The 19,602-nt window shown below is 31.5% G+C and overlaps 2 protein-coding genes across 2 annotated transcripts; both read right to left on the reverse strand.

Moving 5' to 3' along the window:
- Window positions 1–2,046: 2,046 nt before the first annotated feature.
- LOC114760121 (multiple inositol polyphosphate phosphatase 1-like) lies at window positions 2,047–6,816 on the reverse strand. The gene is made up of 11 exons (XM_028949381.1): window positions 6,647–6,816; window positions 6,394–6,472; window positions 5,929–6,222; window positions 5,147–5,305; window positions 4,844–4,984; window positions 4,633–4,689; window positions 3,878–4,016; window positions 3,155–3,256; window positions 2,590–2,786; window positions 2,417–2,458; window positions 2,047–2,310 (listed from the first exon to the last, which is right to left on the reverse strand). The coding sequence occupies exons 1-11, from the start codon at window positions 6,754–6,756 to the stop codon at window positions 2,197–2,199; spliced, it is 1,434 nt and encodes a 477-aa protein (XP_028805214.1). The 5' UTR covers window positions 6,757–6,816; the 3' UTR covers window positions 2,047–2,196.
- An 8,583-nt stretch (window positions 6,817–15,399) lies between these two features.
- Window positions 15,400–16,198, reverse strand: LOC114760123 (heavy metal-associated isoprenylated plant protein 47-like). The gene is made up of 3 exons (XM_028949383.1): window positions 16,193–16,198; window positions 16,010–16,088; window positions 15,400–15,677 (listed from the first exon to the last, which is right to left on the reverse strand). Exons 1-3 carry the CDS (start codon window positions 16,196–16,198, stop codon window positions 15,400–15,402), a joined length of 363 nt encoding a protein of 120 aa, XP_028805216.1.
- Window positions 16,199–19,602: the final 3,404 nt, after the last annotated feature.

Here is a 19,602-nt window from a genome sequence, read left to right on the forward strand (position 1 = left end):
ACATTTCTTATAATTAACTAACTTACCTAATTTTCTTAATCTAATCAAATTAATTAAATTACTTCTATTAAGGATCTTATATTAAGGATCGGAGGAGTATATAACTTCTAATTTTTTTAAAAAAAAACTTCATATGATTATATTCAAAATTACTTCTTTGAAAAAAAATGTCCCACCAATAATTTTATAATCTAGTAGCACCAAAGTTCTGTTAAACTCACGTTCTCACAACAATTCTGATGTGATATTGATTAATATTACACCAGTAAACGCCACATGCGCGAATTTGGCCTATGAAAGTATTTGAAATTTTTTAAGGAATTAATACCATGTTTAATCCTTAAAATTTGACTATATTTTAGTTTTAGTCTCTAAAATTTAAAACTATAATAATTTTACTTCTTCATATTTGATCTCTTTTTTGTTCGCCTACATTTTGAAACTGAACTTAGCGTCACACAACCTGCGAGGGTCATAGCTTATTTGTTCTTGTTCAGCCAAGTATATATTTAGTTATTAATATGTCCTGTCTTTAATGTTATATAAAAACTAGTTTGAGATTTAATTTAATTATAAATATAAGATCATAAATTAGTTATCTTCCTCTTATATATTAAACACAGGAAGTAATAGTTTTTATGACTGCGAAACATAACAAAATATAGAATAAAAATACAGTTGCTTTCTCTACATTTAGTTTGAATCATAAACACCTCTATTTATTTTAAAAATATCCACACCGTGTGTTCATTAAAACCAAAATATATATTATATAAACCTTTCTTTTAGTTTTAAAATTCTAATTTCACTTTTTTGACGGTTAGTTAATTGAGGAATCACAACATTTATTGACGTTTTGTTTGAACTAAAATATTTCTTAATATTTTACCAAAAAAAATTTCCCATTAACTAAATACTACTTAACAATTATTTAATCACGTGTCTTAGCTCAAAATAATAATTTTGTTCGCTGTTAGTTTGACGCATTTTTATTTTTTAATTTTTGCCAATGACGTGTTTTTAATTTTTATATGGTCCAAAAGGTGATCGGTATGAACGCAGTCAACGCACGCCTTGCATATATAGTACTTATCGAGTCCTTAATATAAAACATATTTAACTAATTTGATTAGATTAAAGAGATTAGATAGCTTAGCTAATTATAAGAAATATAACATATTTTTCTTAAAATATCATAATCATTTTCCTTAGTATTCTCTTTCCCTCTTCCACTTGATTATGGTTAAGAGAGTATCCATAGAGGTAATTAGGAAAAATTAATAAATATGAGAAATAAACCTTATATTAAAATTAAAATCAACTTAACAATTAGGTCAATATAAAAAATCAGAAGAGTATACGAGGCATTGAACTATAGTTTGGTGCATATAATAATTCTAATAGTTGGATTGGTTTGAGCTCAAACAATACTTCACCTTGAAGAATTGACAGTGGAGAACGTTCTGGCTTCTGACGTAGCAGGAACCAAACGCGTAACGAGTCGGCTGTATGTTTCGGTTTGGGGCTTTTGGTCGCACAATTCATCTGTTACTTAATTTTTTAGCTGTGTCTCATGTTTATTTTTTTTAATTAAAACAATTCTTATAATAATGATAATTCTTACTAATACATTTGATTAGTAAGGATATTTTTGAAAAAATAATACCTGTTTATTATAAATAACTAACTTAACTTATTTTCTTAATCTACTTAAATTAGTCAACTAGCTTTTATATTAATAATTGAAAATAGTAACATTTAACAAAATATGGCTGAGAATTAAAAATATGCCAACACTTCCTTTTTTTTTGTTTTGCCGTAACATGCCAACACCTTGGTGTAATAAGCAGAGCAAATATTAGGAAAAATATAACTACCACTTTTATCCCATATTTAGGGGGAAAAATAGGGTTAGTAAGATATAAAATCAGTAAAAATTTTCTTACGACAAAATTTAAGTCAGAGTTTTTTGTAATAAAGTTCATTTTTCCAATCAAACATGATAGGCATATTATGGCGGGAAAAAATGAGTCTGATCTCACTTGTAACAAGTCAAGCTAAGTTTTATCAAAATTCACGAAATGAAACCCAACAGAAACGTTGTTCTGCAATTTTATTAGAGTTGCTTTCTCCCATGCTGAAAATTAGTAAAGCGGCACCAACAAGGAAAAAGGGCTAAATGAAACCCATGGTAGCCTAAAGCTCATCTTTGCGGTTGTTATCACCTTTTCCTTGGTCAACTGTGTGTTCTCCCTTCCCATTACAGAGTGTATCAAACGTATGCTCCTTATGAGGCGCATATACCTTTTCCTGTATAAAAGAACATAGAAATCAGAATACTGCAATTGAAGGATTCCACAATTATAAAGCGCAGCATGAATGATCTGAAGCATTAGATCAGGATTATTCAAACTACCTTGAATACTTCAAATGGACAGAAATCAGAATGGTCACAAGCCTGTACCAAAAACAAAAAGCACAAATGATGACAACATTAACAAAGCCAAGTTTAAAATTATAAAAAGTCTAAACTGTAGCTAGGATTCAACTTAGACTTAGCATAAAGTCAGATCAATTTCAAAAGCTTACTGGCATTGGCATGGGATGTTCATTGTGCAGAACTCGCACAAAGTAACTGTTGGTGGATTTCTCTGTTGCTGGACAACTATAGAGGATCAACATGTTGTTACTAGCAAAAGGTACCATAGTGCTCCCCCGCCATTTTCTTTTATGGGGAGGCATTTGATGGGCCTGGCCAAGTTGCTCCTTTTGAGTCTGACCAAATTCTGAGGACAACCAAAGTGACACTGACTATAAGCACACTGCAAGTAGCAATTCCAAAATACTACCTCCAATCCTTAATATAGAAGCTAGTCATAGAGTTGGATTTGATTCTAAATATGAGACTTCAATCCACTTTGTTATTCGTATTTATTACCAAACTAATGTACCTAGCTTATAAACTGATATATAACATATTGTTACACAAAATTATTTTAAGGAGGTTAAGTCATATTTGTTTTAGCTAACTAATTTATTTCATTTTCTCAATCGATGCAAATTAGATAAATAGCTTTTATATTAAGGATAAGAGGGAGTAATATGATCCATGATTTAGTTTTCAGTTATTGATGCTATCACTTTTACAGCTCACCAGATCCTTCAAAAAGACTGATCAAGCATGAGAAAGGAAGTAGAGTTTCAGCATGGGCAAACCGAAGTCTTGCCCTTTCATAGCTTCCAGGAGTTAGTTTTTCTGCCAGAAACCACAACCAGCAAGATGAAATATGCCAAAAGAAAATTTCATGCAGACATCATTTAAAAGGCAAAACAACTATACACACTACATGACCATTTGTAAGTATGACCTTCCCAAAAAATCTAAACCATATGTAAATACTAGTACATGTTTGATACGGTAGAACAACATGACAGTTAGAGCTTATAAAACTGTTATAAGACCTTTACCTAACAAACTTTAAGTCACTTTGTTAGAACCCAATTGCAAGGTATAGGATTTTTAGTCCGACACTAAACACACAAATTCTTAGCTTGAACCTTCTAAACTCATGGACTAGCTTTTGGGGTCATGATTCTCCAAAACGTTTCTATCAAACTTCAATCCCAATGGGCTCATCCAATGGGGGAACATTAGACATTATTAAACTATTTATACTCTTTAGTTAATTGTTCAAGCTTCAAGACAGTGAATTTGTCTCTGACAAAATTCAAGGCGAATATAACTGAGTACGTTTTTTCGAAAACAAAAGATTTTTTGCTAGATAGGCAACGTTTACTGCAGTCATATAGGAGCCAGCTTATAAATAAGCGAAGTTGACAAAAATTATTTTTGTGCCCATGTGTGTGTGTAAACTACCTTCTTTAGCTTGAATAGCTTGCTCCATGGATTCAACAACATCTTCAAGTAAAGGCACGGCTATTCTATAGTTTAGTGAATTTCCATAACCCTTCAATTCATAGAGCTCCAGGTCATCCGTCCACTCTAACGAAGTAATCTAAAAGGACACAAGCAAAATCAACATTTCAATGAGCATTTGATAGGGACCAAGATAAAACAGTGGAAAAACAACACTGAAACTCTACTAAATAACAATAATCTCCTTCCAAAAGAGAAAGAAGTTACAACAGCAAAGGAACACACTGAAACATAAAAGATAAATGATTAAGAAAGACTCTCTTCCTCCTCCCTGACCTGGCATTCGAGAGGCCAGCACTCTCCTCACCAAACTCAAGTTTTCAAAATGATTCCCCCCTCCTCTGATACACCAACAGGTCAATATAACTCAAGAGAAATGCACACAGTACCCAAAATACCCTTTTGACCCATGTAGGTCTGAAACATCCTAAATAATACTAGCTTTCTGCTCTTTCTCCCAAAAAGTATGGTCAACATCTTGGTTATTAAAAAGCAACTTCCCTTTTGCTTGAATATTTTGCCTTGCCAGTCAAAAGAGATTCTATCAGCATTCAATAGTTAGGGATAAACAGATACCAAGTCAAACTTGGTCTTGTAAAATCAGGGCGAAGCTAACTCAATTTCGGAAATCTTTTATGCCAGAAGACATTTAATACAGAGAATAAGTCTTTACTGTAAGGTCTCATACTAGATACCTCAGAAGTGTTGAAAAGTTTACATGCTCCATCTGTTTTATCCAACAAGGATGCTTCCTGCCAAGATCAACCACCAATTGGGAAATTGTAACGAAAAAAGCAACCTCCATTGCATCGGTAAAAAAATCTTAGTTGTAGACTCCCAAAACCAGAAGTAATTGTTTGACGTTTAAACAAAAAGGGGCAAGGCACAAAGATAAGTAGTGATCACCTGTTTACACAGAAACCAAAGAGAAGATATAACCTCCCCTTCAAAGTGCAGCCCATAGCGGCCAGCCAATGCAGAAGTAATCTCACCCAAGATAGTCTTCTTTCGTTCATTAACTTCAGGCTCCTTCTGTTTCCTGAAATTCTTCATTGATAAAGAAAGAGCTCATGAGCAGGGTGACAGACAGAGTCTGGACAGATATATGGCATTATAAAGCATAACAAGCATATGTACATAAGGAAATTAGATAAACAAAATAGTGCAGTTCAGTGAAGTACCATCTAAAATGCATAGGCCACAAAATACCTTATAGTTACTGCACGTATCAAAGAATCTCAGAAGTATGTCGCTGGCATTACTTGCACTTGTAACAGCAAAAGCTCGGTGCTTCCCTGGTCCAAGGCTTCCATTACCACTGAAAAGCCCCATTCCAAATGCCACAGCACTAGCTGATGCTCGAGGAATCTGTTTGACAGAGAAGATAGTTGCACAAGTTTTCTAAGGTCAAAATTTCTGTACAGGCATAGAAAAGTCCTCTCTTAATTCACAGCCTATGAAGCCCATCCGCTTCATAAAAGGAGCCGTTCGTGTTTGACACAGGCCAAAAGGCTTTTTTACTAATATACTACAAATAGTAAAAGAAATTACCGAGATGCAAGAAATATCTACCAAAATACTGCCCCAGAAATCATTCAGTTTGTGAATGAGTTAAGATTTACAAGTGAGAAATTTCTGGTGCAGTATTTTAGTCGATACTTCCCACTATGTAGCATTTCAGGAATTTCTTTTACTGGCTTATTGGTGGAAAAGCTCCTGCCAAACACTTGTACGACAAGACATGACACTTCACATTACATATGAACACTTAAAATTCCTAGTTGACAACATAAGTTGCAGTTGCAGTAGATTTGATCATCAAACCACAGCATTTTACCCATCAACTCAAAATAACAACTCATTTCTTTCTTGAAATAAACTGATATTGACTAGACACAAATTTCCAACTGCATTAATCAAACAGAGAGAAAACTGGGAAAAACAACTCAAATCAATCTAGACAGAGAAAAGAAAGTTAAGGATAAACTAACCTGAGTCGCATCTATAGTATATATGCCAGGATGGTACTCCTCATCAAACAAATTTGGAAATCTTTTCCTAGTCCTGATTCCCAGATCATATAATTCCTTCTCTCCTATGCTTAATAATTCACCACCATTGATTCGTCCTTTCCAAGGAGATTCCCATTCAAGCAACCATGAAGGAACTCTATCCAACGGTAAATTTTGTTTTTTTGCATCGTTTATCAGTGATTTCAGACTATCTTCCAAACGATCTAATTCCTTTGTCCTTTTCTTTGTAGGAGATCGGGTTCCATGTCTTGCCTGAGAATAGCATTAGCATCCATAATTAGTGATTAAATTGTCACAGATAGATCATTTTGAAAGGCAAGAAAGTTTGTCATAAAGCAGACTATTTGTCCAAGTTTTCCTTCTATCTCTATGGCGCTATGATTTTTAACCGTGGAAAGCTCAACAATTGTCAGGGAAAGTTACCACAAGATTTAAGTGGATTGGAACACATCCTTCAGGAATATCAGAAGGTTTGTCAGCAATGTCTTTCGCAACTCCATATCTGCAGTGAGAATCAAAGAACAATCAAACAATCCATCGCAAATGAAAACTTCAATGCTTAAGCTTCAAGAAATTTTTAAAACCAACTGTTTCTATAGAATGAATTAGTATGCAGAGAAACTTTCAAATCTGTTTCAGCATATGAGAACATATGAGATGGAAATTCAGAAAGGACCTGGTCACAGTAGAGAGATGTTGGCGAACATCGAAATCTAGTTGTGCAATGGAGCAGAAGCTTAACGTGGGCAACAAAAGTATGACCAGAGAAAGCATAGCATGCTTCATTATCGCTGCAGCTTAACTATGTAATCGAATAACCAGACTGAAGTTCTGGATTACCACATCCGAAAGGAACGCTTTCTGAGAACTATGAAGTCAACAGGAACAATGGAGCACTTCCTGGTTCTATATGTTTGTGTGTTTTGGGTTGCTGGCCCAACAATCCGCATGTGTTGCTTAATTTTTTATTGTATTTATAGAAAATGTAAATAACTACTAGGTTCACACCTTCTCCGGTATTGACTTTTTGAAATTTAACCATTTTGGCTTTTATGAGTTTGATTAAGTTGTAACTTCAGCTCATAGACTTTCAATTATTATCGTTTTGGCTTGGTTGAAATTCAATCACTAAACTTTAATTTATTACAATACAATCCTTGGAGTTTTAACATTTAAAACTTTAATCCCTAACCTTCATGAAATATATAATTTTATTACCTAACATATAGAGACCAATATTTTAAATGATTAAATTATAAGGATCGAGTTACATTCAGTTAAAGTTCAAAATCTTCTTCACACTGGAGTTCAAATTATATGGATTGAGCTCAAAAATATTCAAACAATAAGACTAATTTTTTCTAATTTTTTTATTGTGTGCACATAGATTGATATGTTAAATTTTGCATGATTATGGCATTCACTTTGTGACCCTATAAATGGAATGCTATGAGTTTGATCTCATTTGTAAATATACTTTCTAATTTTTTTTTAAAAAAAACTTCATATGATTGTATTCATAATTACTTCTTTGGAAAAAATGTCCCACCAATAATTTTATAATCTAGTAGCATAAAAGTTTTGTTAAATTGAGATTGTATAATCTCAAGCTGTTAGTAGTTATAATTATAATGGGAAAAAAAAAATTGCCCCTGCCTCCTCCCTCTCCTAACTCCACCACTTCCTATTATTCATCCTTATTGGCCTCAGATCACATGGGTATCTTGCATGTTACCTCCTATAATTTAAATAAGAAATGGGACAATTAATAACTTAATATTGTATGAATTATAATGATATTTTCATATATGCATGGCCATTGGTCAACGACGCGACATCACATTCAAACGACAAGTGCCTTATTGAAAAAGGGCAAAACACTAGGCTCCAGATGCTGAAGCCCAAAGTTCTTAAAAAATTCCAACGTGATATTGATTAATATGACACCATTAAACGCCTCGTGCGCGAATTTGGCCTGTGAAAGTGTGTGAAATTTTAAGGAATTAATTAATATCATTTCTAATTCCTAAAATTTGATTATATTTTAATTTTAGTCTCTAAAATTTGAAATCATAGCAGGTTTAGTTCTTAAAATTTGAATTTGTTTTTGTTTGCCTCAAAAAAATTTATCCTTAAAAGTTGAAATAGCGTTTTTGGCTCTTGAAACAAGATTTTAAGGACCAGAATTATTGACTTAAAATTTCATGAACGAAAATCAAAATGAGGTCAAAAATGATGAATTAAAGATGATATTAAATCATTTTTAATGAATACCTAATTGGCAAATGTATATTTATATATGTATATATTTGCGGCAAAAATATTCAACAAATAGGAATGATAAAGAAGTATCGTAAGAGAAGTTTTCTTATATGATTTTGAAATTTTATTGAACTAAATAGTTACTTCGAAAAGGATTAATAAAAGAAATTTTTTTTTTAAAATGAGCTTAATTTATTTAGTTGCAATAAGAACAACATAATTTTGTTTTAATTATATGCATACATGCACATTCACAGCATACCGATGAAATTGGACTTAGTCAAGGTCATACTTTTACAGCGCTGAAAAAGACAAATTTTTACGGTTCCCTTTCCTCAGTTATATATATTTATAATCATCGCGAATAAACTATGGCACATGGGGTTGAGGTATCCATTATTCCTTGATTTATTTTTGGTGTATGTTATCAACTATAAATATATATATTTATATATGTGTGTACCAAAAATCCCTTTTCATTTATTCATTTTGCGATGGATGTAGAAATATCACCATAAAAGCCACAAAAAGGGGGGGGGGAATATCTTTATTCTATGTATATTATGAAAACTCAAAGAAGCTGTAGTTATGAAATACTACCTCCGATTCTAAATATGAAAGTTAGTTGACTAATTTAAGAAGATTAAGAAAATAAATTATTATCTTTTCTAAAATATCTTTGCTAGTGAAGTATATTGACTAAAACTATTATTATTAGAAGGACTAATTTGGAAAAAAATGTACAAATATGAGAGACAAAGTGAATAGAAGTGTTATATTTAGGATCAAAATAAAAGTCAAATGAAGTTTTATATTAAAGATCGGAGATAGTATAAACATATAACTACTGCTCAAAATTATATTACTAGACTCATTGTAATAGATAAAGGATCTGGTTGTGGTGTGTGCGTCACATGATAGAGCAAGAATTGTCAGGGTAAGGATCATAAACGACTCGTTGGTAGTAAGGAGCTGCAGGATAGGGATTATAACATCCCACATATTCAATTGGCTTCACTTCCTCCCCTTCCTTCTTCTTCTCGTCTTTCACATCTTGCACACTCACAATCGTGGCATACCCTAGCTTCTTTCTCAGCATGTTAGCCAGACAGACCGAGTCAACGCTGTCGCCCATCACCACCACTTGGTCCCTTTCTTCTCCTTCCATCGATACCGAGTTCACTCCTAAATCACAATATCATCATCACAATCACAAGATATCGAGTTTGGATGTGGAACGAGCACGAATGAAAATCTAGACCGTCCAGATCAAAACCAAAGGATATTCAAAGCATGTAGAGCGCTGTAATGAACAAATTTAATAACGAAAAAAGAACTTCAACATAGATCAAGTCATCATCTGTATATAGAAATTATTGGGTAATTTAATGAGTTGTTGCAAGTTACCGTGTGTGACTGCTGCAATTTTCATGGCCTTGCTTCTGCTTTTTTCATTGCGAACTTCCACCTTTATAATTATCTTCTTCTGAACCAATTACAAAACACATATATATACTTCGATCGTTACACAATACATATATATATATAAAATAAAAACAGCCTATTGTGTGTGTTGTGTGATAATCACTTGAGAAAGTAAAGCTCACCGGCATGTTCGACGATGAAAAACAACAAGAGAGAAGATTCAATTGAGATGAAAGAAAATTCTGTGGGTTTTGTTGTGATCCTTTCTGGGGAACTGATATGTGTGCTCTTAAATACAAAGAGCTATTGCGATTTTACTGTATTGTTTATATTGACTTCAAAGTACACCATGACTTGCTATTCAAGTTGTCATCATGAAAAGATAATATTAGATTTTAGTTGAGCATTATGTTGTATTTTAGTTGTAGAATATAATGAGTCCTACTGCGATTCAATTGTATATTTATTTTCACCCTTTCGTTTGAATCTTCAAACTGAACTAAGCGTCACACAACCTGCGAATTCATAGGTTATTTTGCTCTTGTTCAGCCTGATATATATTTAGTTATTACTACCTCCTGTGCTTAATAATATATAAAAGTTGGTTTGAGATTTAATTTGATTATAAATATAAGATCACGAATTAGTTATCTTCCTCTTAGATATTAAACACAGGAGGTAATAGTTTTTATGACTACGAAACATAACAAAATATAGAATAAAATACACTTACTTTCTCTATATTTAGTTAAACTTTCTTTTAATTTTAAAATTCAAGTTTCATTTTTTCGACGGTTAGTTAATTATTGAATCACAACATCGACGTTTTGTTTGAACTAAAATATTTCTTAATATTTTACCAAAAAAAAATGTCCCATTAACTACATATTACTTAACAATTATTTGACCACGTGTCTTAGCCCAAAATATTAATTTTAATGTGTATTTTCAATTTTTTCTTATATTATTGAAAGTTAAAATGTAAACTTTGTTCGCTGTTAGCTTGACTTGTTTTTATTTTTTTATTTTTATTTTTGCCAATGACGTGTTTTTAATTTATATATGGTGCAAAAGGCGATCGGTATGAACATAGTCAACGTCCGCCTTCCATATATAATATATGGGGCATTGAACTATATATTTTGGTTTATTATGATAATTCTAATATTTGGATTTGTTTAAGCTCAAACTATAATATTCAATTGCGCAATTACTTTAATGATTATCTAGATTTTGATATCTTATCATGACCCTAACATTGATTTGGATATTTATAGATTTTTTATATTCATTTTTCTATCTCTTCAAATTTATCTTTATACTTGGGAGAGACGATTTTAAAAATTAGGATTAGGAATTCTTGGTTTTTTTAATTAAAATAAAACGAAGAGTTCAAATATTACAAATAGTCAGATAACATTAACGACTTTAAATAAAATAAAACTAATTTTAGGAATGACATCAATACAATTAGAAGACAAATTACTCTTTCCGTCCTTAATGTAATATCTAGTTAACTAATTTGATTATATTAAGAAAGTTAGATAAGTTAGTTAATTATAAAAAATATGACATGTTTTTCCTAAAACATCATAATTATCTTTTTAATATCCTCTCATTCACTTACTTAATTATGGTTGAGGGAGTTTTCATAGAAGTAACTTAGAAAAAATTAATAAATATGAAAAATAGTCTTATATTTAGAATCAAAAGTAACTTAATAATTAGATTTTATATTAAAGACCGGAGAAGTATAAATTAGCGAAAGAAACTTCTATCAAATGATATATGAGACAATGAAGAGAAATGTTAGAAAGCGCAAAAAAAACACTTTTTAACACAATAAATATGAAGATAAGGCCTCGAGTGAAGAGTCATGACATAAGAGTTGATAATCTAATAAAATGCAACACATGGTCCCAGCAATGGTCGTGTTTCTCCAAAAGAAAAAAAATTAATGCAAGTGACTAGAATAACAAATTCTCGGTTCCAAGCTACTCTCAAACATCGAATATGTGATGTTTTCAACGACGAGTCTACATATACATCCTACGCTGTTGCAAAATGTCATTTCCTTTTCACGCTCCTTTTGTATGGGTATTTTCGTAAATAAAATTTGTATTTTTTAAAAAATTTTATACATTAGTTTCTTAGGAGATCGGTGTAATAGGTAGAACCGTTATTAGAAAAAGTCTTTTTTAACCAATTTAAAAAGACATTTGGTATTTTAAATAATGGATGTCCACACTCTCTCCTATTTAGGTATCATAATAATAATAATAATTTTTTAAAATATTAAATCTGAACTATTTATTTTTTGATTTAACAATTAAAGATGGTCTTGTTACAAAACGCAACACTAACAAATAATACTCTTTATTTTTTGTTTCCTTCCTTCATGATTTTTTAAATAATACTTTTTGTTTCCTTGCTTCGAGACTTTTAAGCCAATAAATTTATGCATCCATGTACACCCTGACTTTTTGTTCTTTACGAAAAAAGTACACATCAATTGTTTAGCTTTCTTCCAAAGGCAGAATTAGATCCCACTGCCACCTTCGATACATTATCCTATATTATATTTAAATATATCGTTATCACTAGTGAACTCGTGGGTGGAATAATAACTTTTTCATGGAGACTTTCTAGATTCAATATTATTTAATTAGTCATATAGCACTGAATTACTAAAAGAATTGCGCAGTTTGAGATTTTAAGTGGAAAATGTTAATATGAAAACTTGAACACGGATCCAATACTTTTTTTTTTTTCATAAATCATATACTCACATACTCAATACTATATTATCCTATAGTATTGCCAGAACTATAGTTTTAATTCATGACAAGTTACTTTTGCATAAGCAAAATGATGTCAAGTATACAAAAATACTTAGTGAGTGTTAGTATATTGGAGTTTGGTTGTAGAATTAGTCTTACTTCAATAACTAATTTCCCCCCTCGTTTGAATCTTCAAAGTGATCCATCATCCAAGTAAGCGTTCACACTTTCCATGGAAAGTCTTGCTTTTACATTTCTTTTTTCAGCCAATTGTGATTAGTTATTACTCCTCCAGATCTTAATATAAGACTTATTATTTAACTAATTTGATTAAATTAAAGAAGTTAGGTAAGTTAGTTAATTATAAAAAATATGACATATTTTTCTTAAAACACCATAATCATCTTTCGTAATATCCTTCTTCCCTCTTCTACTTAATTATAGTTGAGAGAGTATTCATATAGATAACTTGGGAAAAATTGATAAATATGATAAATAGGTCTTATATTTAGGACTAAAATCAACTCAACAGTCAACAGTTAGATCCTATATAAAGATCGGAGGAGTAGTTTCTATCACCAGGAGACACATATAAAATATGATTATGAAAGGTTTTTTTCGCGTTAATACTCAACATGCCCCTTTCAAAAGTTTATAGACACACACACACACATTGCTGTTAGTTTCACGTGTCTTTAATTAAATAGTAGTAAGGGCCCAAAAGATGGTCAGTATGAACAAGAGACATAGCGTTGAACCATACTTTTGGTGTATATATTATACATACACGTCGTGTTGGTTGTTCAACTTTATTATATGGGCGATTATTTTGATGATTATCTAGATTTTGAGATTAATTAGAATGACACTAAAATTTCAGTCCCAAAAAAAAAAAAAGAATGACACTAAAAATATACACATAAGCGAGATACTACCTCCGGTTCTTAATATAAAACCTTATTTGACTTTTATTTTGATCCTAAATATAAGACTCCAATCCATTTTATCTATCATATTTATGTATTTTTTTTCAAAATAGTCCTTCTACTAATAGTAGTTTTAACCGATATATATACTTGATTAGTAATGATATTTTAAGAAACACAACATATATTTATTACAAATAACTACCTTAACTTCTTTCCTTAGTCTCCTCAAATTAGTCAACTAGCTCTTATAATTAGCACCGGAAGTAGTATTGAAAACACCTCTATGTTATTCTAAAAATATACACGCCGTGTCTTCATTAAAACCGAAATATACATTATATAAACCTTTCTTTTAATTTTAAAATTCAAATTACATTTTTTTGACGGTTAGTTAATTGCTGAATCACAACATTGACGTTTTGTTTGAACCAAAATATTTCTTAATATTTTACCAAAAAAATATTTCCCATTAACTAGTCAAAACTAATAATTTTGATATTTTCAATTTTTTCTTATATTATTGGAAGTTAAAATGTAAATTTTGTTCGCAGTTAGTTTGACGTGTTTTTATTTCTTTTATTTTTGCCAATGACGTGTTTTTAGTTTATATACGGTCCAAAAGGCGAACGGTATGAACATAGTCAACCTACGCCTTGCATATATGATATATGGGGCATTGAACTATATTTTGGTGTATTATTATAATTCTAATATTTGGATTGGTTTAAGCTCAAACTATAATATTCAGTTTAACCAGATGCACAATTAGTTTAATGATTATCTAGATTTTTATATGTTATCACGAACCTAACATTGATTTGGATATTTGATATTCATTTTTCTATTTCTTCAGATTTATCTTTATATTTGGTAGAGACGACTTTAAAAATTAGGATTAGGAATTCTTGGTTTTTTTTAATTAAAATAAAACGAAGAGTTCAAATATTATAAATAGTCAGATAACCTATATCAACCACTTTAAATGAAATAAAATTACTCTTAGGAATGATATCAATATAATAAGAAGAGAAATTATAAATTAGCGAAAAAAGTTTCTATCAAATGATAGATGAGACAATGAAGAGAAACGTTAGAAAGCGCAAAGACACACTTTTTAACACAACAAATATGAAGAGGTCGTGCTTCTCCAAAAGAAACACACAATCCCAGCAATGGTCGTGTTTCCCCAAAAGAAAAAATTTTAATGCATTTGAGTAGAATAACAAATTCTTGGTTCAAAGCTAATCTCAAACATCAAATATGTGATGTTTTCAATGACGAGTCTACTCATACATTCTAAACTGTCGCAAAATGTAATATATTAAAGATGGTCTTGTTACAAAACCCAACACTAATAAATAATACTTATCCGATCCTAAATATAAAACCCTTTTTGCAGTAAAAATTATATTATAAAAGGAGTCTTATATTTAAGACCAGAGGAGTATAACTAATTAAGTACTTCTTGTTTCCTTGCTTCGATTTCTTTAAGCAAATAAATTTGTGCCTATACACCGTGACTCTTTATTTTTCACCAAAAAAAAAGGGCATACATCAATTGTTTAGCTTTCTTCCAAAGGCATATTTAGATCCCATTGCCACCTTCGATATATTATCCTATATTATATTTAAATATATCGTTATCACTTTGGATTAATAACCTTTACATGGAGACTTTCGAGATTCAATACTATTTAATTAGTCATGTTGCACTAAATTACTAAAGGAATTGCGCAGTTTGAAATTTTAAGTCGAAAATGTTAATATGAAAAATTAAACACGGATCCAATATTTTTTTTTTTCATAAATCATATACTCAACGCTTGATTAACTATAGTATTGCCAGAACCATAGTTTTACTTTAATTTATAACAAGTTACTTTTGCATATATATAAGCTAAATGATGGTACGTATACAAAAATACTTCATCTTGAATAATTGAGATTCTTCATGAAGATGTTTGATTTTTTTTCTTTTATTCTTTCTCTTGAAGCTGTTAACCAAGCCTTTGATTTTCTTGGGAGTCATATAATCAATACCAAATAAAGCCGTTGCTAGGGTAAGGATCATAAACGACTCTTTGATAGTAAGGAGGCGGAGGAGGATAGTAGGAACTATAAGATCCCACGTATTCAATTGGCTTCACTTCTTCTTCTTTCTCCTCTTCTGGTTTCTCATCTTGCACGCTCACAATTGTAGCATGCCCTAGCTTCTTCCTTAGCACGTTCGTCAACTCAACCGAGTCAACTCCATCACCCGTTACCACCAATTGGTCTCTTCCTTCTCCTTCTATTGACACCGACATCACTCCTGAAACACGATATATTATTGTTGGGATGTCAGATGTGAGTGAAAGTCATAATGATATATATATATTGAAAATTGAAAATGAACTTAAAACTCTAGTGAATCCAATTATATATATACTACCTCCGGTCCTATTTATAGGATTTCATTTGCAAACTATAAATGAGATCTTATAATTAGGACCGGAAGTAGTATCTTTTAATTATTGCTCCTGCCGGATCAATTTATATTATCATTATTAGAATCCCTGTTTTTCAGAGCCAGAAACGTTTTTTTTTAAAGAAATTCAGAATGGGAAGAAGAGGAAAATTAAATGTTGCATTATTCAAAGTTACCTGGTCTCACTGCTGCAATTTTCATGGCCTTGCTTCTGCATTTTTCATTGCGGACTTCCACCTTTATGATTATCTTTTTCTGAACCAAAATCACAAAACACATATATACTTCAATCGTTACACAGCTCCACAACTAAAATTAGCCAGTGTGTGGGATCAAAAATCAGTTTAGAGTAAACTCACCGGCATGTTCAAATTTTGAAACAATCAGATGGAACACAGTATAATATAATATTTCAGATGTTGTGCAGAGAGAGAACCTTAAATTCTGATCTGGTTGATGATTCTGGGTATAACTGAGTATAAGCGAGCTTAAATACACGCACGAAGTGGTGAGAGTTATTGTATTTTTTATGTTGACCTCAAGGTCCAAAACTTGCAATTTAAGTCAAGAGATGAGTACTTAATGGGCAACAGTATATTGCAGATTAGTTGTGGAATTAGTCTTACTTCAATAATTAATTTCCCCCCTCGTTTGAATCTTCGAAGTGATCCAAGTAAGCGTTCACACTTTCCATGGAAAGTCTTGCTTTTATGTTTCTTTTTTCAGCCAATTGTGATTAGTTATTACTACGTACCTCATGTCCTAATTATAAGAGTTAATTAACTAATTTGAGGAGGTTAAAAAAATAAGCTAAGTTAGTTATTTGTAATAAATAAGTGTTGTGTAACATTCCAAATTTATTTAGGTTTTAGAGTTAGCTAATTAATATATATGAACTACATATATATGTATGACAATTAGAAGGAGTACGTTTTCCTTTATTATTTAAAAGGTATCACAAAATACAAGTGAGCTTAAATACACGTAGTAAGTGGTGAGGTTTATTTTAGTTTTTTTGTATTGACCTCAAGGTCGCCGAGAGGTAAACCAAAGGTCCAAAACTTGCAATTCAGGTCAAGAGATGAGTACCTGATGAGTATTAGTATATTGCAGATTAGTTGTGGAATTAGTCTTACTTCAGTCATTAATTTCCCCCTGTTTGAATCTTCAAAGTGATCCACGATCGAAGTAAGCGTTCACACTTTCCATGGAAAGTCTTGCTTTTATATTTTTTTTTTTCAGCCAATTGCGATTAGGTATTAGGAAACATATATAAAATATAATTGCGAAAAGGTTTTTTCCCGTTAATACTTAACATGCTCCTTTCAAAAGCGTGTCTATATATATATTGCTGTTAGTTTCACCTGCCTTTAATTAATAGTAATGAGGGTCCAGAAGGTGAGCAGTATGAACAAGAGACATATATACATATATATTATTGACCATTGAACCATACTTTTGGTGTATATATTATCTATACGCGTCGTGTTGGTTGTTCAATTTAATTATGTGGGCAATTATTTTAATGATTATCTAGATTTTGAGGTTAATTAGAAGGACACTAACATTTCAGTCCCCAAAAAAAAAAAAAAAGAATGACACTACAATTTGGTGGCGGCGCTAAGGTACGGAGTTATATGGTCCGGCATGCAGCATAGAGCATATTTTCATTGACAAGTCTACATTCATTCTTATTAGTGTAATTAACTATTTCTCATATCCATAATATTACCTCCGGTCGTAATTATAAAAACTGGTTAACTAATTTCAGAAGATTAAGAAAATAAGTTAAGTTAGTTATTAGTAATAAATAGGTGTTGTCTTTTCTAGCATATCGTGCTAATTAAGTTTATTAGCTAAAACTACCATTACTAGAGGGACTATCTTGGAAAAATACATAACTATGAGAGATAAAGTGGATGGAAGTCTTATAATTAGAGCCAAAATAAAATTCCAACGAGGTTTAATATTAAAGACCAAAGGTAGTATGAGATTTACTTAATTAATCTAGATCATTTAAATAAGCTAAATAAATTATTTAATTCTAAAAAATTAACATAACCTTCTTAAAATAGCACTGTGTGTCATATCATATTATATATCACTTTATAAGTTAGATAAATTAGTTTAAAAAAATTCAGTAAATATAAAAGATAAAACCAATTAAATCTTACATTTAAGATTAAAATTAAATTCCTAATTATTTTTAACATTTAAGATGAGAGGAGAAGATTTTTTGGGCCCCCAAACCTAAGCCTATCAAATTTGTGCGTAACTCAAAGCCGGTTGGGTCATGATAGTGGGCTGCATCCAAAGACAAATTTTATTCATGTTAGAAGAAAAACCAACAGGGGTTGGTCCAAGTAGTAAGCTACTTGGTACCGTTTAAGTGAGGTCTCGAGTTTGAGCCTCAGCATATGCAGAAATTCTTATTGGGAGACTCACCCACCACAGCTAAGTGTGCGACGCGGGTCGGATCCAGATGTAATCGGAGTAAAACTCCGGTGAACTGGGTGGGCAACCAAAAAAAATTGAGGGGAAAAAGAAGAAGAAGTTTGTGGTTAAATTTGGAATGATAATCAAAAGACTTAAAATTTTAAAACAGATTAGGCTAAGTAGATTACAATCACTAGTACAATTTTACTAATTCAACTCTTTTTTTTGGGAGAGGTTAAATGGGTTAATAATACAATACCTATATTATTGGCTCTACTTTTACCTCAACATCGGTTGATCTAATTTTCAACTCCATGTAAAATTAACTCTTAAACCAAATGAAGTGAAACTATGATAGGAAAAGAAAAATTCATGGACCAATATTGAGATTGGTAAAAATTAAAATAGGAGAATTAAAAAGTCATTTTTCCACTTTATTTTTACTCAACAATTTTTATTCATCTATTTATTAGGATTTAAATCAGAGTCATGCAAACCATGAGCATCTATCAATAGTCAATACAATTGTTTTTACCAGGAAAAAAATAAAGCAAAGTTTCAGGTAAAGAAATTGATACTAATAATTTTCTTAATTTGGATATTTATAATAGGTTTTCCAAAAAATTCGTGTAAAAATAGTTTGTATTATAATGTAAACATTAAAAGAGGATTTATACAAAAGTGAACTTTCAGAAATTTTCCGTTTTTAATTAATGAGCCGTGAACGCGAGTGGACGTCAAATGCCGATGCTTAAACCCTTGGGCCTTGGCGCTGACGTCACACTCCTTCGACGGCGCCGCCCCGTAGCAGCTGGAAGAATTTTGGCCTTAGCCTCCTGCGGCGGAAGTCGAGCAGCTCCAGTGTTCAAGTTTTGGCATCTTACTTCTCTCTTCTGGTGATCAGGTGCCTAGCTTTTTCGTGTTTCTCTCTTCTGAATTTTGAAATGTCCAACCCAGAACTAGCCGGTGATCCTGTCCTCATTTTCAAAAACTCGAATTTATCTGTTCCTTTTATTTGGTTTTCGAAAACTGAGTCATTTGTTGCTGCTTTGTTTGCCGTGCTATTCTTTCAATGTTCGTCCATCATAGCCTGCTGAATCTTATTTGCTGTGTTTTGATGTCAATTGAATATAATTTGTTTAATGTTAGGGCTCTACCTTTCTTCAACGAGAAAATTAGTATCCATGAAGGTCTATGCAATGCCTCTATATACCGCACCACCAAAAATTGATTCCAGATTGAGTTAGATTCTTTACACAAGTTGCAGAGGACCTTTTCTTTTTCAATTCCACGCTGCTGAGGACTTTCTTCGTAATAAGTTCTGTTTCAGAGG

This window comes from Neltuma alba, unplaced genomic scaffold (genome assembly GCF_004799145.2).
Source record: "Neltuma alba isolate B1F8T4 unplaced genomic scaffold, ASM479914v2 tig00010932_pilon, whole genome shotgun sequence".
In the NCBI taxonomy this organism is placed as follows: Eukaryota; Viridiplantae; Streptophyta; class Magnoliopsida; order Fabales; family Fabaceae; genus Neltuma; species Neltuma alba.

What these genes read in the sequence shown, in the direction of transcription:
- LOC114760121 (XM_028949381.1), bottom strand. Translation starts at nt 6,756, where the DNA reads ATGAAGCATGCTATGCTTTCTCTGGTCATACTTTTGTTGCCCACGTTA. An exon ending in CAGTCTTTTTGAAGGATCTG is followed by an intron (nt 2,787 to 3,154) that starts GTGAGCTGTAAA and finishes GGTTGTCCTCAG; the next exon opens with AATTTGGTCAGACTCAAAAG. An exon ending in GTCCATTTGAAGTATTCAAG is followed by an intron (nt 2,311 to 2,416) that starts GTAGTTTGAATA and finishes TCTTTTATACAG; the next exon opens with GAAAAGGTATATGCGCCTCA.
- LOC114760123 (XM_028949383.1), bottom strand. An exon ending in AATTGCAGCAGTGAGACCAG is followed by an intron (nt 15,678 to 16,009) that starts GTAACTTTGAAT and finishes ATCGTGTTTCAG; the next exon opens with GAGTGATGTCGGTGTCAATA.